At 41.0% G+C, this 27,864-nt stretch overlaps 1 protein-coding gene across 4 annotated transcripts; it reads left to right on the forward strand.

The window, feature by feature from the left end:
- The first annotated feature begins 11,194 nt into the window (after positions 1-11,194).
- LOC125882543 (uncharacterized) lies at positions 11,195-23,208 on the forward strand. 4 transcript variants are annotated; one of them, XM_049566301.1, is made up of 5 exons: positions 11,195-11,298; positions 11,556-11,640; positions 16,074-16,150; positions 16,445-16,529; positions 19,906-23,208. In XM_049566301.1, the coding sequence occupies exon 5, from the start codon at positions 19,914-19,916 to the stop codon at positions 21,963-21,965; it is 2,052 nt and encodes a 683-aa protein (XP_049422258.1). In that variant the 5' UTR covers positions 11,195-11,298; positions 11,556-11,640; positions 16,074-16,150; positions 16,445-16,529; positions 19,906-19,913; the 3' UTR covers positions 21,966-23,208. The 4 variants fall into 4 exon arrangements, with proteins under 4 accessions (XP_049422258.1, XP_049422260.1, XP_049422257.1 ...); XM_049566300.1 differs by lacking the exon at positions 11,195-11,298 and having other exon boundaries at positions 11,465-11,640; XM_049566303.1 differs by lacking the exons at positions 16,074-16,150; positions 16,445-16,529.
- The last annotated feature ends 4,656 nt before the right edge of the window (positions 23,209-27,864 follow it).

The raw sequence follows: 27,864 nt of genomic DNA on the forward strand, positions 1-27,864 counted from the left end.
GCTGCAATGTAGTAGTTACCAGTATTAACTTAAGTCATATAAATCATTTTATGTCCATCTTGTGCACGTAAATACAGGTATGCCATTATCAATGTCCAAATGGATCATATTTTTGATTCTACAGACTTACAACAACCAGGTTGGACCAAAATAGTTCTTCATTTGTCACTTTAGCATTAGCAGGCAATGCCGTTAAATATTAATTTAGATTATGTACTTCACCTTGTCTGCCATTCTTGCCAGGTTCTCCTCAGGAACACCCCTTTCTCTCGAGGCTGAGAGAAACTGGTTCATGGTGATCTGTAGGATTCAGCAGTAAATGTAGTCACACTTGTTAGCAGCTGCAACAAAGTTGTTCAACTCTTGACTGCTGGCCCTTATACAAAAGAGTCATAGTTCTTCTGATTATTTAATAGCCACATTTTGAGTTGACCATTGTAATGCTGTGCCACAAACCATAATAATAAACACGACACATATCAAAGCACTATTAAATGAATTAATAAATGTTTAATTACGTTTCACATTGCATCTTGCTAAGTTAACGTGAGCCTACATTTATGTTACCTTGAAGCAGCCGGATAGGAGTTTGTCAGCCTCTCATCTGCTAACCGGCAGCCTCTAAACAAACCCAGTCAAGTAAACAAACTAACGTAAAGTGGCTACCATAGATGTATAAAGAGCTACAGCTACAGCCAGTGACTACGGAAGCCGTTCGTGGCAGCTCTTGTAGGCTGAAATCAGGACGATCACATTAAGCAGTGCGCAATCATCAGACTTGACAATTATCACAGGAAAACAATCTTTGTTATATCGAAATAACGAGATAATTAATTCGTTATCACGAGAAAACAATCTTTGTTATATCGAAATAACGAGATAATTAATTCGCTATCACCAGAAAACAATCTTTGTTATGTCGAGATAACGAAATAATTAATTCGTTATCACCAGAAAACAATCTTTGTTATATCGAGATAACAAAATAATAAGTCGTTATCACGAGATAACAGTGCACAAAAAAAAAAATAATAATAATACATGGCCATTCTCGGCTTCCATACTGTCCTTAGGAACCACACCTCACATTTTCCAATATTTAGTAATTTGCATTAAATGAATCCAAATTATATAATTTACATTCATAATTATTATTTCCTTACACGTTTTTTACTGTGTAAGTATGAGGCTCTTTCCAGGTGTAATCTAAAGTGTCAGCGATAATTGTTATGATGTTTATGGTAGATAGTCTAAAACAGCGACCTCCAGCAACTTTATCATATTTACAAAAGTGAGTTACAAAATCACTAATGCAAGTTCTGCTCATGTACTGTATGTATTATTTCATTAATTTTTGAAGCCCAAGCACAATGTTATGGCATTTATAGAGATATGTAATCCATCAGTGAGGTCTGAATAAAACACCAACATGGAGTGTGGCTCTGTTTCATTGTGTAATATTTGAGACTGATTCAACTATTATTCATTCATATATCCAGGATTTGATCAACTCTGAGGTATCTCACGGAATGTTTAGATTGACCTGCATGCATTTGTATTAAAAGCATTGCCCCCTCCGGGTATGGGTGACAAGAACACCAGAAAGCAGCGCCAGCTGAGCTGCTCCCAAAAAAAATCGCCAAGACGAATTGCATGACAAGATGCTTCTCTTCCTTACACATCACGCCTACTGGTATTATTATGAACTAGGCTACCTAGTTCTACACCAAAGACGTGAGGTGTTGTAACATGAAGCCATCATGCTAAATCCGACAAAACAATAATGTCTAGCTAACCTGCACAATATGCACTCAACATGTTTTTTGTTTTTCCCCCCACTTTTTTTGTTCGCTTGTTAAAATCGGTGCTGAAGTAACCCTACCGTTGGTAGAGGTTTCATTAGAAGTTTCGTCTTCCTAATGCTTTGATTCCAGCCGTGTTTTTAGTCCAATAAATAAAGCAAAGTAAGTCTGGTCAATGAAGTTTTAGCTTTAATGCATGGTAAGCTACAGTTAGTAGCGATTTAACTTTAGACTATTAGCCTACCTAGAACCAGTGGTCTGTGACATCTGACAGCCCGCTTGATGGTTTTCTGTTTTTTTGGCTAAAGGACGTTTAGCAACCACCAACTGGTTTAGATAGGCATGATAAAAAATATACTCTCTCTTTTAACAAAAAAATTGCTAAGCTACTGACGCTGGTTTTACACACAGGCTAAATTGGATGGCCTCTGAAGTCCACTCGCAGGTTCACCACCTCGTTCAGACCAGAGCTCATTATCTCTGGAGGAAACACTAGGGGGCTAGTAGTATTGTCTCAGGAGGACTTCAGGGTTCAAATCTCTGAAATAGTTGTACACATAGGCGTAGGATTGGGTAGGGACGGTAGGGACGTGTCCCTACCAATATTCATCCCTTTCTGTATTGTCCCTACACTGGCTGTCGGCGTCCACTCAATATGGTACACAAAGGGTTAACAATCGTTGGTGTCTACCATACGTCCCGCCTCTAACCTCGTATTGCTCATCGATTGGCTCTACCGTTATTTTGGTAATGTGTGATTGGTCCTCCCCAGCGCCGCTCTCTCCATTGACTTTGTGGGTGCGCGTCACCGTTCCCGTTCATGAGGGAACGACACATACATGCACGTCACTGTTAGCACTCCACACCGGAGCGCCGAGTGCAGTGGCGTGCACAGACTTTTTGAAGGGCAGGGGCAAAAAGAAAAAAAGTTTTCGGGGTTAACTCCCAAAACTGAGAGGCAATGTCTTTTTTTTTGCCATAAGACAGGCCACTTAATTGTTGACTGTGCCGCCTAGAGGCGTAAGCAGGGGTCTACTTTGAAACCAAAGGGGGTGGGGTTGATAAAAACCTCTCTCAGTGACACATCCATCGTGTCAGGAGTGCCAGATGACTGTTTTAAACCTTTCATTTTCTCCTGTCATGTGTCTCTCACAGGAAAGCCGGAGGACCAGCGCCTGATGAGAGTCTAATGTGACACCGCCTGCTCCCAGTCTCTCATTCTTTCCAGTGTACTGCCGGCAGGTGTCACGTCTGATGTGAGTGCTGTGGTTAGAGAGATTGAAATGGGTTTTGTTCCTGCACCCCTGCATCAGGTACATGTGAAATCTGGTTTAGCCACTGTTTTTTCCCTGTTGGTGTCCGCTCCTGTTTTCCCATTGAAGGAATTGATTTCATCATGGGAAACAACATTGCTGGTGGAAAAGTATATCCTGTGTCTGAGGTGGTTACCGAGCCTATTTCCCAGTCTGATAAAGATGATGATCTAGTTAAATGGCACCCTGATGTTTTTGCAGTTAGCGTGTTAACTAGAGCCCGGGCCCGTAAGCAGGCCCAGGAAGTTGATTTATCTGACTCTCTGTTTGTGTCTGCTCTGTCACAAGATGTGTTGCCCTCCGGTGGTGGTTCAGTGGATTGCGGTCTGAAGGAGCCAGAAAAGGTGACTGAACCTGTTACTGATCCTGTCACAGCTCCTGCAACCCCCTTGCCCCTAAGCCGTGAGGCACTCATCGCTGATCAGGCAACAGTTCCCTCTCTAGCCAAGTGCAGGGCAGCTGCTGTGGAGAAACCCGATGAGTGTGATGGTAAACAGCCCTTTTTCTTTGATAACGGTGTCTTGATGCGCAGGTGGGTTTCACAGTTAGGTCAAGCAGCAGCTGATTCACTTAGGTGTTACCAAAACTTACCATCGGATTCTCAAACATTTCTTTTGGTCAGGGTTAAAATCTGACGTTGCGTCCTTTTGCAGAACTTGCAGCACCTGCCAAATTGTGGGAAAACCTAATCAACCTGTGCCGCCTGCTCCCTTACAACCTGTCCCTGCTGTTGGTGAGCCTTTTGAACATGTAATTGTTGACTGTGTCGACACTCTGCCTAGGACTAGAACTGGTAATCAGTTCTTGCTCACGATAATGCGTGTCTCCACCCGTTTCCCAGAAGCTATCCCCTTGCGAAAAATCACAGCACCAGCTGTCACTAGGGCTTTGGTGAAATTTTTTTGCCACATTTGGTCTTCCAAAAATTGTGCAAACTGACCAGGGAACCAATTTCCTCTCCAAGGTCTTTAACCGGACCTCGCAGTCACTAAACGTTTCCCATTCAATGGCCAGTGCTTACCACCCAGAATCCCAGGACCTCTTGAACGTTGGCATCAGACTCTAAAGTCTATGCTGAGCAAGTATTGTCTTGATGTCAGGAGGCCCTCTCCACGTCCCAGAAAAGCATGAAACGGAGATTTGACAGAATCTGGTTTTATTGCCTACGCCTGGTTCTGCTCTTACCACCATTTCTCAGGTCCCTATGTAGTGGCAAGTAAGATCTCTGACACAGATTATATCATCAGCACCCCTGATCGCAGAAGAAAGACCCATTTGTGCCACATAAACATGCTGAAGGCATATCACACTCGGGAGGTCAAACAGGAACCAGTTCAGAGCCCCCCAGAGAAGGTTATCCCAAGTACCCCCTCACTTGTGTGTGTAAAAACTGAGACAGATGATGTGATGTTGCCCTCTGATGTCCAGTAGTGTGGCCGACTGTCAAACTCGGAGTTTTTGTCCAGTGCTGAACACCATCTCTCATACGTCTGCCCAGCTCATAGACAGGATGTGCTTAAGTTGCTTAAGGCTTTTCCCACCTTGTTTGGTGATGTGCCATCTTGCAGAAATGTATTGGAGCATGATATTGATGTGTGCGGTGCCACTCCTATCAAACAGCATGCCTACTGTTGTCCTTTAGGAAAGAGGGAGGTGATGAAAAAGGACGTTGTCTATCTGGTTGAACATGGTCTTGCCCAGCCTAGCTGTAGTCCATGGAGTTCTCCATGTTTGTTAGCCCCTAAGTCTGACAGAACCCCTAGGTTCTGTACAGATTTTCGTAAAGTGAACGCTGTTACTGTACCTGACTCATTCCCTTTGCCCTGCATGGATGACTGTATTGACAGTGTTGGCCCAGCTACATGCATCACTAAACTTGATCTGCTTAAGGGATACTGGCAGGTTCCCTTAACTCCTCGAGCGTCAGATATCTCTGCCTTTGTCACCCCTGATGCTTTCATGCAATATACTGTCATGGCCTTTGGTATGAGAAATGCCACTGCCACTTTCCAGCGCCTGATGCAGCATGTACTGATACAGCATATGTGCCAAACTGTAGCGTGTACTTGGACGATGTGGTAATCTATTCAGATGAGTGGGCGAGTCACATCTCCAGTCTGAGGGATGTGTTTCAGCAGCTTGCTGATGCCTGGTTCTCTGAACCTGGCCAAATGTGAGTTTGGGAAAGCTACTGTCACATACTTGGGAAAACAGGTTGTTTGGAATGCTGATTGTGAACATGCCTTTGCTGCTGCTAAGTCTCTCCTCTGCAGTGCTCCAGTGCTGGCTGCGCCCAACTTCTCTATGCCGTTCAAACTCGAGGTGGATGCTAGCGCCATTGGAGCTGGAGCGGTGCTGCTGCAAGATGGTGACGACAAAATGTGTCATCCCATGTGCCACTTCTCGGTGAAGTTCAAGAAGCATCAGCTGAACTACTTAACGACTGAAAAAGAAACCCTAGCCATGCTTCTCACCCTGCAACACTTTGAGGTCTATGTTGGCTCAACCTTTATCCCTGTGACTGTCACTCTTCACTGATCATAACCCGCTTGTCTTCCTGATGCAGATGTATAACAGCAACCAGTGGTTGATGCGCTGGGCACTCCAGGCCCAGCTTTACAACACTGGAATCAGGCACAAGAGAGGGGCTGAAAACCTAGTAGCTGACATGCTGTCCCGGGGATAAGAATATTTCTTAAGTGTTGAGTTGTGTTCAGGCCGTGAATCCAGCCTGTGTGAGTGAATTTATTTATTTATTTATTTTTGCCAACAAACCTGTGGGATTGTGGTTTTCGGGAGTGAAAGTTTCATGCTTATGGGTGGGGTGTTAGGTGCCGTGTTGTGTTTGGTGTTGTGTTTTGTGTTTTCTCTCTCGCCAGGTACCAACCCCCCCCACCTCCCTTTGCTAATTACCACAGCTGTGGCCTATCACAGCTGTGTGATTAAAACCACCCTGGAAAGCTGGGGCCGGTTGCTAGTGGGCCTTTCCGGCAGCGTGCAGTGCAGACCGTAGCTGTGTGCGTGGTGGTGTGCGCTCGGGTGTTCAGTGACCCAGTCCCAGTGTTTATTCTTCTGCCTTTGTTATTGATTATTGATTATCCGTTATATTATTCTTGTTTGCTAGTCGGCTCCCCTTATTTGGGAGCTTCTTTTGTGTTTTGCATCTGGAATAAATCACTGCCTTGCAGTTGCTTTAGTTTACTCCTGTGTTCTTCATTATTGCTTATTGGCTATTTGTGTTAATTGTTACCTCCTATATTAGCACCAGATAATCCAAACTGGTTCTGTCATGTTTTAACCCGCCAAGAGGGCAGTTTAGTGTGTTTTTTCCACCCAAGATGGCAGTTTAGTGTATTTTGCCAATCAGGAGGGCACTTTAGCACGTGTTCTGGCTCCCAAGAGGGTACTTTAGCGTGCATTTTGGCTCCAAAGAGGGCACTTTAGCATGCGTTTTGGCTCCCAGGAGGGCACTTTAGCGTGCGTTTTGGCTCCAAAGAGGGCACTTTAGTAAGCGTTTTTCAACAATTATAATAATAAAGTAAATAAACGTAAACTTAGTTTACCCTGGGAGGCACATACGGACAGATGTGGTGAAGTTATCATGTTTACTGCCTTTTATGTATTTTTGTTTGTATGTTTCTCTCTCTAATCCAAATTTCTCCCAAGGGAGACAAATAAATGGACTTTGACTTTTGACTTTGACTTTGATCAGTGTATATTCATGTAACTGATAACATTAGAGAATACATTAACCAAGACATTCTTGTATTTAGTGTAGATGTCTAAATATGCATTATAAAGCAGTGATCAGTTTCACATGATGTGAAACTGCATTAAAAAATCATCAGCATACAGGTCGCCGCCATGGAGCACTTTTATGTCCCTAACAATGTGAAAATCAAGCCTACGCCCTTGCCCTGATTTCTCTAACACTCCCTTATCACACACTGCTGCTGAGTGTTTACAGTCTCTGCTGCTGCTGATTGGCTGCTGTGGTCACATGATTTCAGAGAATCGTCTCAGAGAAAGTGAATCTTAACAGGACAGACTGAGCTCAGAGCTGCTGTGACTGCTGACACTTCAACAGATAAGAGTCATCATCATCATCATCATCATCATCGCACACTTGTCTCTCTAACACTCCCTGATGTCTCTCTAACACTCCCTGATGTCTCTAACACTCCCTGATGTCCCTCTAACACTCCCTGATGTCTCTAACACTCCCTGATGTCTCTCTAACACTCCCTGATGTCTCTAACACTCCCTGATGTCTCCAACACTCCCTGATGTCTCTCTAACACTCCCTGATGTCTCTCTAACACTCCTTGATGTCTCCAACATTCCCTGATGTCCCTCTAACACTCCCTGATGTCTCTCTAACACTCCTTGATGTCTCTAACACTCCCTGATGTCTCTAACACTCCCTGATGTCTCTCTAACACTCCCTGATGTCTCTAACACTCCCTGATGTCTCTAACACTCCCTGATGTCTCTAACACTCCCTGATGTCTCTCTAACACTCCCTGATGTCTCTAACACTCCCTGATGTCTCCAACACTCCCTGATGTCTCTCTAACACTCCCTGATGTCTCTAACACTCCCTGATGTCTCCAACACTCCCTGATGTCTCTCTAACACTCCCTGATGTCTCTCTAACACTCCTTGATGTCTCTAACACTCCCTGATGTCTCTAACACTCCCTGATGTCCCTCTAACACTCCCTGATGTCTCTAACACTCCCTGATGTCTCTCTAACACTCCCTGATGTCTCCAACACTCCCTGATGTCTCTCTAACACTCCCTGATGTCTCTAACACTCCCTGATGTCTCCAACACTCCCTGATGTCTCTCTAACACTCCCTGATGTCTCTAACACTCCCTGATGTCTCCAACACTCCCTGATGTCTCTCTAACACTCCCTGATGTCTCTCTAACACTCCTTGATGTCTCCAACATTCCCTGATGTCCCTCTAACACTCCCTGATGTCTCTCTAACACTCCTTGATGTCTCCAACACTCCCTGATGTCTCTCTAACACTCCTTGATGTCTCTAACACTCCCTGATGTCTCCAACACTCCCTGATGTCTCTAACGCTAGGACACTGGAAGCTGCGCCCTGAATAGCCTCAACGCCGAGAAGAGAAGGCAGTTTCCTTCTGCCCATGTTAACCGACTGTGTCCACACGCCTGATGTCTCTTTAACAACTTGAGCATTGCGAACACTCCTGATCACACACTGTTGCTGAGTGTTTCTGCTGCTGATTGGCTGCTGTGGTCACATGATTTCAGAGAATCGTCTCAGAGAAAGTGAATCTTAACAGGACAGACTGAGCTCAGAGCTGCTGTGACTGCTGACACCTCAACAGATAAGAATCATCATCATCATCATCATCGCACACTTGTCTCTCTAACACTCCCTGATGTCTCTCTAACACTCCCTGATGTCTCCAACACTCCCTGATGTCTCTCTAACACTCCCTGATGTCTCTCTAACACTCCCTGATGTCTCTAACACTCCCTGATGTCTCTCTAACACTCCCTGATGTCTCCAATACTCCCTGATGTCTCTAACACTCCCTGATGTCTCCAACATTCCCTGATGTCTCTCTAACACTCCCTGATGTCTCCAATACTCCCTGATGTCTCCAACACTCCCTGATGTCTCCAACATTCCCTGATGTCTCTCTAACACTCCCTGATGTCTCTCTAACACTCCTTGATGTCTCCAACATTCCCTGATGTCCCTCTAACACTCCCTGATGTCTCTCTAACACTCCTTGATGTCTCTAACACTCCCTGATGTCTCTCCAACACTCCCTGATGTCTAACACTCCCTGATGTCTCCAATACTCCCTGATGTCTCCAACACTCCCTGATGTCTCCAACATTCCCTGATGTCTCTCTAACACTCCCTGATGTCTCTCTAACACTCCCTGATGTCTCTCTAACACTCCCTGATGTCTCCAACACTCCCTGATGTCTCCAACATTCCCTGATGTCTCTCTAACACTCCCTGATGTCTCTCTAACACTCCTTGATGTCTCCAACATTCCCTGATGTCACTCTAACACTCCCTGATGTCTCTCTAACACTCCTTGATGTCTCTAACACTCCCTGATGTCTCTCTAACACTCCCTGATGTCTCTCTAACACTCCCTGATGTCTCCAATACTCCCTGATGTCTCCAACACTCCCTGATGTCTCCAACATTCCCTGATGTCTCTCTAACACTCCCTGATGTCTCTCTAACACTCCCTGATGTCTCTCTAACACTCCCTGATGTCTCCAACACTCCCTGATGTCTCTAACACTCCCTGATGTCTCTCTAACACTCCCTGATGTCTCTCTAACACTCCTTGATGTCTCCAACATTCCCTGATGTCCCTCTAACACTCCCTGATGTCTCTCTAACACTCCTTGATGTCTCTAACACTCCCTGATGTCCCTCTAACACTCCCTGATGTCTCTCCAACACTCCCTGATGTCTCTCTAACACTCCCTGATGTCTCTCTAACACTCCCTGATGTCTCTCTAACACTCCTTGATGTCTCCAACATTCCCTGATGTCTCTCTAACACTCCCTGATGTCTCTCTAACACTCCTTGATGTCTCCAACACTCCCTGATGTCTCTCCAACACTCCCTGATGTCTCTCTAACACTCCCTGATGTCTCTCTAACACTCCTTGATGTCTCTAACACTCCCTGATGTTTCTCTAACACTCCCTGATGTCTCCAACACTCCCTGATGTCTCTAACGCTAGGGCCACACCGCCCGCGGAAGCGCCGCGAATAGCCTCGAAGCGCCGAGAAGAGAAGGCAGTTTCCTTTCGGCGCCCATGTTAACCGACTGTGTCGTCCACACTGGCCGCGCCGATGATTTTTTTTTTAACAACTTGAGCATTGCGAACACTCCCTTATCACACACTGCTGCTGAGTGTTTACAGTCTCTGCTGCTGCTGATTGGCTGCTGTGGTCACATGATTTCAGAGAATCGTCTCAGAGAAAGTGAATCTTAACAGGACAGACTGAGCTCAGAGCTGCTGTGACTGCTGACACCTCAACAGATAAGAGTCATCATCATCATCATCATCATCATCGCACACTTGTCTCTCTAACACTCCCTGATGTCTCTAACACTCCCTGATGTCCCTCTAACACTCCCTGATGTCTCTCTAACACTCCCTGATGTCTCTAACACTCCCTGATGTCTCTCTAACACTCCCTGATGTCTCTAACACTCCCTGATGTCTCCAACACTCCCTGATGTCTCCAACACTCCCTGATGTCTCTCTAACACTCCCTGATGTCTCTCTAACACTCCTTGATGTCTCTAACACTCCCTGATGTCTCTCCAACACTCCCTGATGTCTAACACTCCCTGATGTCTCCAATACTCCCTGATGTCTCCAACACTCCCTGATGTCTCCAACATTCCCTGATGTCTCTCTAACACTCCCTGATGTCTCTCTAACACTCCCTGATGTCTCCAACACTCCCTGATGTCTCCAACATTCCCTGATGTCTCTCTAACACTCCCTGATGTCTCTCTAACACTCCTTGATGTCTCCAACATTCCCTGATGTCCCTCTAACACTCCCTGATGTCTCTCTAACACTCCTTGATGTCTCTAACACTCCCTGATGTCTCTCTAACACTCCTTGATGTCTCCAACATTCCCTGATGTCCCTCTAACACTCCCTGATGTCTCTCTAACACTCCTTGATGTCTCTAACACTCCCTGATGTCTCTCCAACACTCCCTGATGTCTCTCTAACACTCCCTGATGTCTCCAACACTCCCTGATGTCTCTCTAACACTCCCTGATGTCTCTCTAACACTCCCTGATGTCTCCAACACTCCCTGATGTCTCTAACGCTAGGGCCACACCGCCCGCGGAAGCGCCGCGAATAGCCTCGAAGCGCCGAGAAGAGAAGGCAGTTTCCTTTCGGCGCCCATGTTAACCGACTGTGTCGTCCACACTGGCCGCGCCGATGATTTTTTTTTTAACAACTTGAGCATTGCGAACACTCCCTTATCACACACTGCTGCTGAGTGTTTACAGTCTCTGCTGCTGCTGATTGGCTGCTGTGGTCACATGATTTCAGAGAATCGTCTCAGAGAAAGTGAATCTTAACAGGACAGACTGAGCTCAGAGCTGCTGTGACTGCTGACACCTCAACAGGTAAGAATCATCATCATCATCATCATCACACAGTGTCTCTCTAACACTCCCTGATGTCTCTCTAAATCTCCCTTATCACACACTGCTGCTGAGTGTTTACAGTCTCTGCTGCTGCTGATTGGCTGCTGTGGTCACATGATTTCAGAGAATCGTCTCAGACTCTGTGAAACCCTTTCATACAGTCTATGGTGATGTTCTCATCCTATTGGAGGAGACTGATTTTCACTGTTTCACTTTCTGTTTTTTGCCTTTAAAAGTTCCTCTCAGCACGAGTCTCTCCACTGCTCCTCCTCAGACGATCAGAACACATCAGCTGAAGAGAACCCACTCTCACTTCACACTGTAAGTGACAATAATTATCATATGGTCAGTGTTATTTTGGCAGCAGTCTTCAATTTAGTTTTAGTCATTACATGAATTGCATGAAAAGGTATATTTTAGTCATTTCTGTCTTCTTTAGTTTTAGTCTTTGGTAAAGAATTTTGGTGAAACATATTAGTTACTAATACATAACTATGTATTAGCGGTTAATAAGGTCTGTATTAAGTATCATCACACACGCATTTGCTCAGTTTCTTACTCTTACTGAAATAATGATTTATTCTTTGTAAATCACAACTAGTTGGTCATGGTGTTAAGTTACTGGGTCTAATCCTGAGGCTACACCGAGTGCGGACGTGGAATTCAATTGCTTATAATAGAATGGAATTCTGGCAGCATATGCTCCGCTTCTGCAAGGTGGAAATCATGCACCCGGTGTAGCCTCTGGGTAAATAGAGAGATTCTACATTCCTTACACACTGTCTGAAAAATAGAGACAAGACAATGTATTACGAGGCAGTTCTGATCTAGATATCTGTAACTTCAGATCAAGACCAACTAATTGCTTCTTAAGGATTTACCAAGGAATAATAAATAAATTCAATTTTCAGTAAGATAAGAAATTGTTGAATACACATTTGTAATGATGCTCAATAAACACATTGTTGATCCGTAATACATGCACATATTATTTGTGTATTATTGGCGAACATATCTTACCCCACATAGTGTTACAAGAATTTTTAGTTGTTATGTATGTCCTTTATATATATGTTCCTTTATTTCAATTAGGCTAAAACTGGTATATCAAAGTCATATGTTTTAATTATCAAGTGCTGAATCCATTTGGATGATGTAAATAGTCTATCAGATGCAGCTCGATACACCAAACTTGCTTGAGAATAGCCATGTATATGTCCAATACAATAAAGTGTATTTTTTTTGTCTAATCATTTACCACTAGCAATCTAGTCCAAAAAATGGATCAATGGCAATGGATCAATGAAAACAAAACATAACTTCCAGTTTAGTTTTTAGTCACTAAGATCGATATCAAACTTATTTTTCAGCTCATTATCATCATGGGAAAAAGTGTAGACGAATACTTCTCGTTAAAATTTTAGACGACGGCCCTGGCCATGGCCCAACTGGCTGGGGCAACAGCACCATATGCCGGCGACCTGGGTTCGGGTTCAAGTCCCACCCTGTGGTCCTTTACAGATCCCGCCCCAACTCTCCATCCCACTCGCTTCCTGTCATTCTGTACTGTCCTATCTGATTAAAGGTATAAAAAGCTCCCCAAAAATATGCTTAAAAATTAGACGACTGAGTCTAATGGAGAATTAGATGGCACTGGAGCTAGCACTATAGCTGTCCTACTTCCCATATCTACTTCCCATATCCAGCAAACCAGCTGTTTGTCATTTTAAACGAATTTTTAACAGATAAGATTGTCATTAAACACAAGTTTTAGATTTTTTTTACAGTGGCGGCCGTATCTTGTTTAAAATCAACAATCCGTTATTAATGATAGACTAATCAGTGCAACAGACAAGTGAAAACACATAATATAATATTCTTACACATTTAACAAAAACATACCGACATTTTTAATGACTAAAAGCAGGAATTATAACCCACATAGGTCCTACTGTAATTGGATCAGAATATTTCTGATTTGTGTAGAAATTGATAATCACAATGACAATCATTAACACTAGAACCGCCACGATGGTCTGACAGACCGTTGGGGTTTTTATAATGCACATAACTCTGTTTAGATAAAACCTACAAGCTTCTCTTCCTATGACTTTTCCTAAAAATGTGCTTTGTATGTTTTCTGAAGCCTATAAGTTACAAAAATGAAACACACTAGACTCCTGAGCATTTATACCTCCGCTCCGCACAGACCGCTGCTGAAAATTATACATTTTAATCCATACAGGTAGTCTATACATATTGTAAAACTCTGTAAAAGTACACCAAAGCATACATTTTCGATTCCAAATATATATTTGAAAACAAAACCATTCATACGATCAATAAAAAAAACATTTTGTTAATAAGAAAAACGAATGTAATCTCAACCCTGACCGCGCCAGCTGGCGGGACTGCGGCTGAACCGCTTCCAGTGTTCATTCATTCATTCAATCGCGTGTTCAGTGAGTGTGTGTGTGTGTGTGTGTGTGTATGTGTGTGTGTGTGTGTCCATCTTCAACAACTCCGCTGGTTTTGGCGTCTCTGCCCCTCTCTCTCTCTCTGTTTGCGTGTGTATAGCGAGAAGCCACTCATATCACGTGAAACAGCAGAATCGCAGCCGACAAGACCAAGCACTTGTCGGCATAATGTTTTCACAGCGAAAAAAAAAGATAAAATTACACTAAAATGATGTATAACAGAGCTTTCATACAGCTCTGCACACACATTATTCTGGGATGGATTACTCGCGAATGCAAGGTCGCACAGAAATGCCACGCATATCATGTGAAAGCGCAGGAGCAGAGCTTTCCAGTGATACCACACATCATTGTGCTGTCATCCCATTATGCTATAAATACAAATTAATTGTCTACAAAATAAAAACCTGACGAATTTTTTTACAATCCATTATACAGATCTTGTGTCACTTCATATAGTGAGGAATAATATTATTACTATTTTTCTAGATGTAAATATTGCATGTTTCTTTCAGATAAAACACATTTTTGACTTGTGAATGAGTCAATGGAATTTCTTGCAATAATGAAAAAATACTGGCAATCATGTCCGCCTGGCACAAACCACATGTTTTGGACAGCTGTGAAGTGACAGAATGTCCCACCATCATGGTTCTTATATTGCCAGATTCCAGAGAGTCTCCCCTCTTCATATATGGCAGAATATGTCAACTTCCAACTTGCTATGCTGAGATACATGTAAAAATGTAAGAATTTAGTAACACAGATTTTTCATTGATATATAAATTAATATAAAATACAGGCACGTAGAAGGGCATGGGATGATGGCAAATCTGGATAGCCCAGATTGTCCTGAGAAAAACAAGATATAGCATGTGTATGTAGCCTTTATAATGACTGTGATATGAGCTTAAAAGTAAAGGCAGTAAAAATTCCCCAAAAAGGCCTAGTAGGGCCCATAGGGTTAGGAAGATGAGAAATTATTTTCAGCCCCAAAACTATTTTATCTTAAGTGTTTTGTTTTTTTAAATCCACATTTGAATGTTGGGCATTTTCAAGAAAATATGTAGTTTTCTTAAAAATCAACTGGAAGAGTAAGAGTTGGAAGATTCATGTGCTTCCAGAAGATTTCTGCTCAGTCATTCTAATAAAACCATAATGAGCTTGTTTTCTTCACACAGAGGATAACTATGGCCAGCAAGCAAGGGCAAGAAATATTGAAAACAAAAACCGTGACTATGAAAATCTCTGGAAACTTTTATGAGACAGGGGAGAGTGGGGTAGACAGCCACAGAATTGGTCCTATGTATTTTGTATTATTTGTATTTTTAATATATTTTTATATTTTAATTTTCAATTTGCACTCCATGCCCTGAATTTGGGAATTTTAACCTACAATATTTGTATTTGTATCAATAAAGATCAACATTTTCCCCAACTTTTTCATTTCTTTCATGAAGGGGTTCTTGTTTAATTTATATGATTTATTTAATCAAAATTAAAAAATTAACCCTTAGATTCTAGTTGTGTCAAAAGAATTACTTCGTAATGACCCTTAAAACAACAGAGGCCAGAGCCAAAATATCAAAGTTTAACAGAATTTATTTTCTTGTACAAGCAGGAGCATTTCACAGTGCAACACACAAGATGAGGTTACAGAGAAAAGGCTCCGCGAGGAGCATCAACTGCAAGTTTTTATACAGCATAGGTGGGCGTTGAGGTTTAACCGTTTCAGTCCTCCTCATCTACCAAGTACAGACTTCATAGATAATGTCATAGCCGTTTCAGTCCCTTTCCTAATATATCAAGTACAGTCTTCATAGATAACAGCAGTCTTCAGTTGGTGTGACATCCTGTCACACTGCCCTCCAGATGACATGCTCCCGACCCTCGGTTTCTCCCACTTCCTCTTACAGATATAGTACTGAACTTCCCTTAACCTTAACTGAGGAGTCTGCTGATGTTACAGTGTTGCAGTACGAAACAGGAACAATTCTTCACGACTTGCACAAAATAATAGCATGAATAAACAGTGTGATCACAATGTTTATAATAAGTTGTGATCATATACCACTAACTGTTTTTTGAAAGATACACTATAATTCAATATTCTAAAAGCAAAATTGACTTTGATCATTATTTGATAAAATCCCCCATCCCCCATGATTTTTTTTTTTAACAACTTGAGCACTGCGAACACTCCCTTATCACACACTGCTGCTGAGCGTTTACAGTCTCTGCTGCTGCTGATTGGCTGCTGTGGTCACATGATTTCAGAGAATCGTCTCAGAGAAAGTGAACCTTAACAGGACAGACTGAGCTCAGAGCTGCTGTGACTGCTGACACTTCAACAGGTAAGAATCATCATCATCATCATCATCATCATCATCATCATCATCACACACTGTCTCTCTAACACTCCCTGATGTCTCTAACACTCCCTGATGTCTCTCTAAATCTCCCTTATCACACACTGCTGCTGGGTGTTTACAGTCTCTGCTGCTGCTGATTGGCTGCTGTGGTCACATGATTTCAGAGAATCGTCTCAGACTCTGTGAAACCCTTTCATACAGTCTATGGTGATGTTCTCATCCTATTGGAGGAGACTGATTTTCACTGTTTCACTTTCTGTTTTTTGCCTTTAAAAGTTCCTCTCAGCACGAGTCTCTCCACTGCTCCTCCTCAGACGATCAGAACACATCAGCTGAAGAGAACCCACTCTCACTTCACACTGTAAGTGACAATAATTATCATATGGTCAGTGTTATTTTGGCAGCAGTCTTCAATTTAGTTTTAGTCATTACATGAATTACATGAAAAGGTATATTTTAGTCATTTCTGTCTTCTTTAGTTTTAGTCTTTGGTAAAGAACTTTGGTGAAACATATTAGTTACTAATACATAACTATGTATTAGTGGTTAATAAGGTCTGTATTAAGTATCATCACACACGCATTTGCTCAGTTTCTTACTCTTACTGAAATAATGATTTATTCTTTGTAAATCACAACTAGTTGGTCATGGTATTAAGTTACTGGGTCTAATCCTGAGGCTACACCGAGTGCGGACGTGGAATTCAATTGCTTATAATAGAATGGAATTCTGGCAGCATATGCTCCGCTTCTGCAAGGTGGAAATCATGCACCCGGTGTAGCCTCTGGGTAAGTAGAGAGATTCTACATTCCTTACATTCCTTGTATTTTATGGGGTGCAGTTTGTAAAGTGGCTCACGCTGAAAATAACATCAACATTTTGCCACATTTAGCTTCAAACAATGTTTAAAAAAGTGTTGTAAATTTTTAAACATCACCTTTTACCACATTTACAGCAATATTTGTTAACTTAGAAATATATTAAATAGTTAAATCTAAATATTAAATGTGGCATCTAAATGTTAAATCTAAATATTAAATCTAAATCTAAATGTTAAATCTAAATGCTAAATCTAAATATTAAATCTAAATCTAAATCTGAATGTTAAATCTAAATCTAAATGTTAAATCTAGATGCTAAATTGAAATCTAAATATTAAATCTAAATCTAAATGCTAAATCTAAATCTAAATGCTAAATCTAAATGTTAAATCTAAATGCTAAATCTAAATGTTAAATCTAAATCTAAATGCTAAATCTAAATCTAAATGTTAAATCTAAATGCTAAATCTAAACATTAAATCTAAATGTTAAATCTAAATGGTAAATCTAAATCTAAATGTTATGTTAAATCTAAATGTTCTGGGTGAAACTAAATATTCAGCTAATATGCAAATTCACACTGCCGGTCACCTGGAAGTACCAAAATAAAAGCTTGAGATGGTCAGACTGTGTTTATAGAATCAAATAACGAATTAAAACCAACTTATCGGGGGAAATGAACACTTGAACATACATTAGCGTGATAATAACTACCTAAAATAACAAGAAACGTGTTTGGAGAAATTTTATTTGACATGTATTTCTGTGTGCACGTTTTGTAATTAATAACATGGTTATCGTAGATTAGCTGGGCTAACTGTTAGCTTTTAGCCCCATTAGCAGTGTCTGTAATGACTCATTAACTCAATAAACGGTCTTTGAAAAAAAATTTTTTCCAGCGGATGTCTTAGTTACAACATGATTGAGCTAACTGGAGTAGTTTCATGTCGTATCTGACAACGGGAGGCTTTAAACAGATGATGTCCTGATGTTAGCTTTGCAGCTGCTGTTAGCCGTCCCTGTCAGCTGCAGCCACTGATGCTTTCTAGACATTGTGATTTCCCAAAACTGAATAAATACCACACGTAGCAACACAAAACTGCTTTGCTAGCTCAATCATGTTGTAACTAAGACATCCTCTGGAAAAATGTTTTTTTTTCATGGACCGTTTAGTTATGAGTCATTACAGACACCGCTAACCAGGCTAACAGCTAATGGTTAGCCCAGCTAATCTACGATAACCATGTTATTAATTACAAAACGTGCACACAGAAATAGTAATGTTTGTTAAATCACTGTGTTTATAGACTTTACAAACATCAGATTAGTCTACAGGATGATATAGTGACGTGAAAAATGTGAGATATTCATATATATATATGTAGCTAAAGTCTGCTGGTTTTCTACCCGGAAGTATTTGTTAACAACAAGGTGATTCCCTCCGAAGGGACACTAACAACTCAAAGTACACATCAAATAAAATTTCTCCAAACATGTTTTTTGTTATTTTAGGTAGTTATTGTCACGCTAATGTATGTTCAAGTGTTCATTTCCCCCGATACGTTGGTTTTAATTCGTTATTTGATTCTATAAACACAGTCTGACCATCTCAAGCTTTTATTTTGGTACTTCCGGTGACCGGCAGTGTGAATTTGCATATTAGCTAAATATTTAGTTTCACCCAGAACATTTAGATTTAATATTTAACATTTTGATTTAGATTTAGCATTTAGATTTAACATTTAGATTTAATATTTAACATTTAGATTTAGATTTAGCATTTAGATTTAACATTTAGATTTAATATTTAGATTTAGCATTTAGATTTAGATTTTGTATTTAGATTTAACATTTAGATTTAGATTTAGATTTAATATTTAGATTGAACATTTAGATTTAGATTTAGCTAAACTCTGACTCTGCTGGTTTTCTACCCGGAAGTATTTGTAAACAAGGCGATTCCCTAGGGACACTAACAACTCAAAGTACATGTCAAATAAAATTTCTGCAAACATGGTTTTTGTTATTTTAGGTAGTTATTATCACGCTAACGTATGTTCAAGTGTTCATTTCCCCCGATAAGTTGGTTTTAATTCGTTATATGATTCTATGAAGGTGTATCATGAAAGACTCCACCATGGCACCATTTCTGCCTTCACAGCCCAGGGCTAGATTCAGAGACACACATAGTCACACAAGAGGAGTCATCTCCTCAAGACTGCAGGAAACATGACTATCTTGAGTCTATCTTTGTTGATCTTGTTGTTATTTCTAACTACGGAGAGATCTAAAGGCAACCTTAGAAAAGACAGAGAAGGATTTCGTTTTTGCATTTTTTAGTCGTGAAGAAAACATTTAGCCTGTAAAACCACATATTCCAAGGATTTATTTGCAGGGTTAATAAAAAATATTTATATTTTTTACATTACACATGAGTGTACGACTTCCTTTAGCACTTTGTTTTCTTACTCAAAGGGTTTTTAGGGGTGTCTGGTATGGCAACTAAATTAAATATGGCATCAAGCCAAACTTTGCTATCCTCTTCCCCTGAGTCTAATGGAGAAAGGACAGCACTATAGCTGTCCTACTTCCCATATCCAGCAGCATCATAAGGTCCAGTATAGTCGGGCGATGGTGAGTGGCTAGCGCCGAGGAGGTTCTCATTGGCTGTTATCCAAGACATTTCCCACCAAATTAGATTCACTTGTTGCATGCAACTTGATGTCATGATATCGGTACCTCATTGATGGGGTAACCACAAGTATAATATCTATGAGTTTTGGTGTGTCCATCCTCCTACTCTTGATGAACAGATCCCCCCTGACTTGTGTTAGTAATAGAAATTGTATTTTAGCATTTGTTTGTATTTTGTCAAAGCTCTTGCATGACATCTTCTATATCTGCTTCATTGAACAGCACAGACCATGGAAATTGCTAAGGCCACTCAGAGTCTCACCACTGCAGCAGATATGCGAGAGACCACCAAGATGCTGATGCAACCTAATGCAAACTGGGAAGAGTACCTGACTCCTGCCCCCCTCTCCATCGCCATCATGGGGGAGCTTGTCTTCATCTCCTCATGTGATGACTTCTCCATCAACAAGAACCCCCCAAAGAATGGCTACAAGTACATACAATACCCAGACTCGTTCCGGGCCTGCCTCATGCAAGTCTGTAACTCAGGCTGGCATGCATTCAATGAGGCCCACAAGAATATGGATCAGATCCGCATTCACACAGCCTCAGTTCCTGATTACATGAAGGCAGTAGTCAAGGTCCTTTTCAATGCACCTGATGAAGTTATTGACAAGCTCCTACCAAATCAGCTGGAAAACATTCGCACCATTGCAGATGAGTGTGTGATCCTGGCAGACAGTGTTGAAAAGAAGTACACCAATGTCATCAACTTAATCCAGGAACTGTTGGAGGCCTGTGTCAATGCTGAACACTTTTATGGAGAAGAGCTGGAGAAGGTGAAGATGAAGCTTAAGGAAACTGAAATACGAGAGAAGACCGCCAGTGAGCTTAAAGAACAGTCCAAGAAAGCAATGGAGGCCATGGAAAAGCAAGTAAGTGAAGCACAAGCAAGCTACAAGGAAGCAATGGACTCTCTTCCCTCCGGATGGGAAATGATTGGAATGGATCTGGTTGAAGGACTTTCAAAGGCAGTGACAGGACTTCTTAATGGAGTCGTTAACCTGGTAAGTGCTCCAGTAAAAACAGCCTGCAGTTCAGCAGAAACAGCCTCAGACACATACCATCACATCAAATCGAAAAATGAAAACGAAGATGTGCTCTCAGTCTGCTGTAAATCCCCAGAGATTCTTTCCATTGTGGAAAGTCTTACACAATATTTGAAGGAAGGAAAAATAGCCTGGCAGGACCTATATGATCAGAAAACACAATCCATAAAGTCAGACTGGTCTAAAGATCAATTCAGAAGAATCTCTGAGTCCTTGATGAAGATGAAAGGGAGCAAACTTCAGAAGCGTGCTGTGGAACTTTGTGAAATGGGTGATAAGATCTGTGAAGAACTGGCCACATACAAACCTGGTGAAAATTGGGTTGACAAGAAAGAAGCAAAGCTCGTAGAGAAACTGAACAAACTGGATGAACAATCCCGCATCTTTGACACCAAATGCAAAAAAAAATTGGGCTCTCCAGCTTTTGCTCCTACATCACCAATGATGAGCAAAGCACAAAGCAACACAGAAGGTCAGTCTACCAGTCAGAGAGCAGCAGATAACGCTCGTTTCAAAATTGAGCAGAGCCGAGAACAACTCAAGGAATCACGGGAGGCCTATGAGAAAATTGCGGAGAAAATGGAGCAGAATCAGAAGGAGCTGACTGAGATCTTGGTTGAAATGCAGAACTGTAAGATCAAGGAGATTAACTTTGACACCACCATCAAGATGCTGTTCAAGGGTCTCGATGCCATGGGCAGAGTCAAAGAGCAGTGGGAGAAGATGGTGCGCTTCTTCCAGATGATCTCTAACATCGTCAAATGCAGCCTCAGCAAGACACTGAATTCTTTTGTCTCAACAGCTGATGATACAAAGAAACTCAGTTACAACCATAAACTATTTGTAAAAGACATGCTGTACAACCAGGCGTTCCAAGCCTCCAACGTTGCCAGTCTGGTCCACATGATCTCAGGGACCTACACTGAAGTGTCCAGCAAGTACTTGATGGACAGAGTGAGCAGTCTGGGCAAGCTCATGGCCATGGATAAGGAGAAGCCAGAATTCCTTAACGAGCGTTTGAATCTGCAACAGTCCTGCGCAGCAGCGCAGCAGGGCATCCTTCAGCTGGTCCTCAAGAACAAGAGGGAGTTTGAGAGGAAGACAGATGACAGGATGGCAAAAATAGAGAATGGTCTGAAAGCAATTCTGCCAGCTGCCTCACCCCAGGAGACTGAGAAAATCAAACAAATAGTTCAAGCTGGGTTTGGTGAAGAAGAAGAGAATTACTACTAGAACAAAATTTCTACCAGTTATGAAATTGTCACCTAATTCTGCTCGTCACCTATTTTTTTCATTACTTTTATTGATCAATAATCCTTAGAGATTTTGATTCCTTTAACATTACTGATGATTTTAATATTCACATTGACAATCCTACAGACATCTCTTCTAAAGAGTGTAGTGTAAAAACAAGCTGTAACTGCAAAGAGTGATTGAAGTAATAAATCAATAGATATACACTGGCATAAGGTGATTATGTTTGAAATGTCTGTTGAAGTTAATATACTCATTTACACATTGTTTCTTGTATTCAGATATTGTACTCACACACACACATTTGGTCATATACTGCATGGAAGTACGTGGAAACTAAAGTGGAAAGTACCTAGAGTTCTCAGTGTTTTTGAGTTCAGTGTATACTCAGTATTAATGTGTACTCAATGTTTTTAAAAAATAGCGTGAGACCTGGCTCAAACACAATGGTGGGAAGGTTTGGGGCATTCCAGCCCAGGCTGATATGGCCTTAGTCTCACCACCAGACAATCAGAAATCTCCGCCTTCTAATAGTCTGGGGACACTCCTTTCTAAAGTGTGTTTAACACACTGGAGAAAACGGCCAGCAACAAAGCAACGCCTCTTGCATTTTTGAAAAGGACACGCCCTCCCAGAAATGTGCACTCCCCCTTTTCTCGTTCGCAAGGACACAAACACACAGAGAGCTTGAAAATGGATGCCAAGTGATTTAACTCCGTTTTATCAAACGTGTGCTCAGTCCACAAGATTGTAGAAATGAAGGACTTACAGCGACTTTGTACCGCTACACGTGTTCTAGTTGGACTATGTTTACGAGCACAAGAGTTCAGCGAGCCACCGAAGGACCGCCCTGCGGATTTACTATTGGTTCTGCAATGTAGGGAGTTTTTTTAAACTCTGAAATTGTATCCACCCATCTAAATACAAAATCATGGAGAAAGACATCAGTCTTTAGTGAAGCAAAGCGTTTAAAGACTGACTTGTGAGTCTAATATGGCCTTGGCCTTGGACACCAGTATGACTCATACCCAGGTGACTCAAAAAGAATACATCATTAAGATTGGACTCAACCAAAGGCAAAAACATGCCACCATTGTGTTTGCAGAATCTTCAGCAGCATAAAAGGGAGCGCACAGAGAGTGAAACTTCAGTCTTGTTCCGGAGCTTGACTCATGAGTTGTGTGTTATTGCTTGTGAACACATTAAACTTGGTTGCTCCTGATTCCACGTGTCTCCAGTGATTTTCTCAGCACCAGCCATCTGATTCTAAGATACTTATTTGAGTAGAAGGCGAGTCCAGTCCAACCTAAAGAGTTGAAGGCAAGGTCGGGAGCCCCCAGACCCAGCTTCAGGCACCAATTTCTGCTTCATCAAGAGCTCACTGTTTTGTTTGACATGTTTGATCTGTATATTAACAACTCCACTCACATCAAAGGTCACACTCCAGATCTAGTTATCAGTAAGGGTTTCTGTATTTCTTCAGTTAATGTTATAGACTTAGCACTATCTGATCATTTTTGTGTATTCTTTGATGGACTGGTCTCTCCAATTAGCCAAACTCAATCTAAAATGGTCCCTAAGAGGTATATTAATGAGAATACCTGCAGTCTTTTTGTGGAAGCCATGGCTGTTACACCATGCATAACAATTTAGGGCGTGGAGGACCATCTAAGTCTGTTTAACTCCAGTATTCTCAGGGTATTTGACTCTCGTTTTTCTGTTGACTCTCTATTGTTATATCCAATATTATAAGAATGTGTAGCCTATTACTTTTGTTTTTTGATTCATGGAAAAAGTATTTTGAGTATTTTAAATACAAAATTACTCCACTCAAGAGTATTTTCAAATCAAATCAAATCAAATCAAACAACTTTATTTGTCCCAAAGGGCAATTCAGTTTGACAGTCCACCAGGCCTTACAGATATCCATGCATACAATCATTCATCCACAGCAGCAATTAGTTGATGTCAATGGGCCTCCTGTGTCTCCCACAGAGAACACACAAGAAATACACAGCACTACCAGTCGTAAGTCTAATGATACAACAAAAGACATAGTGTACAGACATGTACTCCGCAATACATAAGACAATAAAACAGTGATTCATCAAGACATGAAGTACACAAGAATATGCAGCAATAACACACAAGACAATAATAAGTCTGATGAACATCAAAGACAGAGTGTAGTAAACCGCGATAAATACACAAGACAATCATAAGATCTGATGAAACATCATAAAAAACATAGTGCACCCAAGTACACAAGCTAAGAATCCCTCAAGTCACTTCCATAGACTTGGATCAAGGTTTAAAAGTCTGATAGCAGACGGGATAAAAGATCTGGAGTAGTGGTTAGTTCTCCTAGATGGAGCTTTAAAGCGACGCCTTGAGGGCATAAGTGAAAACTCAGTGGACAGAATATGGTCATACTGAGCAATCACTCTCTTTGCTTTTTTGACCACATGTTTGTCCCAAAGGGAACACAAATGTTCCTGCTTCACACCGATTATCTTGAACAGACCTTCACAATACCATTCAGGCAATTTTTATCTCTTACGCTCAAGGCGTTAAACCAACAAATGAACAAAAAGGTCAGAAGGCTTTCAATAAAGGACTTGTAAAACAAACACTGAATGTTTTTGCTAACATTGAAGTAGATAAATCCTCTGTTGACCCTTCTTTGCAATAATGTTTGTATGGTATGTATTGTTTGGAAATCAAATACTGTTCCCAAGTATTTATATGAATCAACAATCTCCACCTCCTTGCCATGAATGAAGTTAGCAACAGGCTTGGTACGATTCTTGCCAAAGTCAATGATTAGCTCTTTAGTTTCAGACACATTAAGGTCCAGAGAGTTATAGTCACACCAACTGATACAGGCTGGAGGAGCACTGCCGAGACCTTTTGTTACAAATAACATTTGCTTTTTATCGGCCTTATCAAATACAAATTACAAAATACTCAAATGTAATTGAAATATGTATTTTAAATACAAGTAATAGAATTACTGCCCTTCCCTGCCGGATGTATTATGTGTTCGCTGTGTCTGTACGTAGAGACGTTGATTGTCCCGTCATTGTGAACAAGATTTCTTAAAAAACGCCTTGAGGAAATGTCTACAAATTTGGCACTAGTTTTTGGTGGTCATAGGTCAAAGGTCAAGGTCACTATGACCTTGTTTTCTCATTCTCGTGAATGCAACATCTCAAGAACACATCAAGGGAATTTCTTTAGGTTTGGCACAAATGTCCACTTTGACTCAAGAATGAACTGAGATGAATGATTTAGATTTTGGTGGTCAAGGGTCAAAGGTCAAGGTCATTGTGACCTTGTCTGTCTCATTCTCATGAACGCAGTATCTCAAGAACGCCTTGAGGGAATTTCTTCAAATTTGGCACAAATGTCCACTTGGACTCAAGAATGAACTAAGATGAATGATTAGATTTTGGTGGTCAAGGGTCAAAGGTCAATTTGCCCCTTTATCTGCCGTTAATGGTGACATGGGATGGGTACCGTGTGAGGTTAGGTGGAAGGTAAATATGATAAACTTGTGGAATAGAATGCTTGAGCTACCCGATGACAGAATGGCGAAGAAGATTTTCATGTGGCATCTCTCAGTGGAAGGAGAATGGGCGTCAGAGATGTATGATCTGCTTCAGGAGCATGGGCTTAAACATCTCTATAGCCACAGACAGAGAGTGGATGTGGGGATGTTTAAAGAATTTGCCATGACAAAATATAAAAGTAATTGGCTGGACAAAATTAATCATAAACCAAAATTACGCATATATTGTTTGTTTAAAGAAGTGTATGCTTGTGAAAGATATGTTATGTATGATTTATCTAAGAGCCAAAGATCTCAAAGATTTCGCTTTGGGATATTACCGCTACATATTGAGACAGGATGCTACAGTAGAACTGAGGAAGATCAAAGATTATGTCACTACTGTGAGCTCAGTGAAATAGAGAATGAAACTCACTTCCTGCTGTACTGTCCATTTTATGATGACCTAAGAGAAACACTCTTTGACAAAGTGTCAAGACATGTAGGTCTGTCCCAGGATAACCAAATAGTTAAATGGTTATTTGATAATCATATATTTGCAATATTTAATTATATCCACAAAGCGTGGAATAGAAGACAACAGGCAACTTATGCACACAGAAAGATCGTGGCTCTAAAGATTGTCCTTTTTATTTTATTTTATTTTGTTTTATTTACTTCTGTTGATCTTCATTCGTGGCTTGTGTATACGTCATGTTTACTATGTTATGTTGGCGTGATGGCACTGGAAAGTGTTTTGTTTAAAATGTGTCTGAATAATCCCATGAGGGATGGGCTGCCTTGGGGCAGCCAGACACGAAAATAAAAATTTATTCATTCATTCATTCATTCATTGTATGAACGAAACATTTGTTGGAATGGGAAAGCTGGCTGATACTTTAGGAAGTTAACTAAGCTAACCACTAGCACCTACCGGTCCAGCAGAAACCAAGCCAACTCTGCGTTGCACTTCATCGTGTCCTCAGTGTTTGCCCATGAAAGTTAAAGTCAACCCCAGATTCACTCTCATTTTGGAACAAGCTTTGTTTGCTTTGCTGTATTTTTTCAGCACTGTGTCCGCAATTTTGTAGCTTCCTCTTGCACTTGTGCTGCTTACAGTCTGGCACTGTGCTGCCATGTTTTTTATAAGGTCCTGACCTCACTTAAACACTGTTTTCTCGGGGCTACACAACTAGAAATACAGACAGACACAATAGACAGGGTGTCCACGTGACAGAGTGCTTATGTTATCAGATTACTCGAGACAGTCATATGTTTACAGAGCTGGTCATGTGAGACTAATACTGTAAATTAACAACATAACACCACATTAATTACATCTATCTTTGATGATATCTAACACGCTGACATGAGTTGTCAGTGTTTTTAGGCACCTCCATATTTAAGAACACCTTAAGTTGAGTTTATCACAGCTTTCAGAAAAGTCAGGGGTGTAATTATGATTTGGATGTGGATGTGAACACTGTTTATGTGTCAGAAATTCATACTCCTATATGACATGAATGTAGCATTAGCCTGCCACCTGACAAACAACGACACACCACCAGCCACTGACAGGAAAAGGAACATTTCTAAGATGTTTTTCAACCTCTAATTATTTTCAACGGTACATAAAAATACACTGATAATATTTTTGACTGAAGAAACTGATTGTGTTTTCAGTTTGACTTGAGTCTGAGACTGTTTACTTCTCAAATATGCTTTTGAATTCCTCAAAATGTTTGTCTGAGTCAGCCATTTTAGCAGTTTTTCTCAAAATGCAGTCAGTGATTATTCAGATATTCTGTTTTACACAAGGACGGGTTTATCTTGACAGACATAAAAATCTATGAGTAATAGTAGTGCCTCTCTCTCGAGCTGTAATTTAAAATAAAAAATCCAGAGCAAAGTGGTGAGAAAAGACTAATATTCTGTACTTTCATCATCCCCCAAAGTAAAAATCAATGAGGTGCTGGAAAGGCAAAGAGAGAGTCAGGGAGCCAGGATACCAAAAAAAAAAGAAGAAATTACTCACTCCTGTATATTTCAAGCAGCTCCCACCCTGAACACAACCTGAACACAGCACATACAGTATCTCCTTCACGCCAGCTCCAAGTGTCTGAATAGTGTAATCAACATTTGTATAATCATCCCAGTTTGACTTTATTAAAGTCTCCTGTGAGCTGGCCTCACGCTGCTTCATGTAATTAGAATCTCATAGCCATACAGGTTACACTGAGAGCAATCATTCTTTACACAGTAAAGAAGAGTACTCCAAATTACTATGATGTCAGATCCTGCTAATTTTCTTCTTTGTTTGTCTTTATC

The sequence above is a fragment of the Epinephelus fuscoguttatus genome, linkage group LG22, assembly GCF_011397635.1.
Source record: "Epinephelus fuscoguttatus linkage group LG22, E.fuscoguttatus.final_Chr_v1".
In the NCBI taxonomy this organism is placed as follows: Eukaryota; Metazoa; Chordata; class Actinopteri; order Perciformes; family Serranidae; genus Epinephelus; species Epinephelus fuscoguttatus.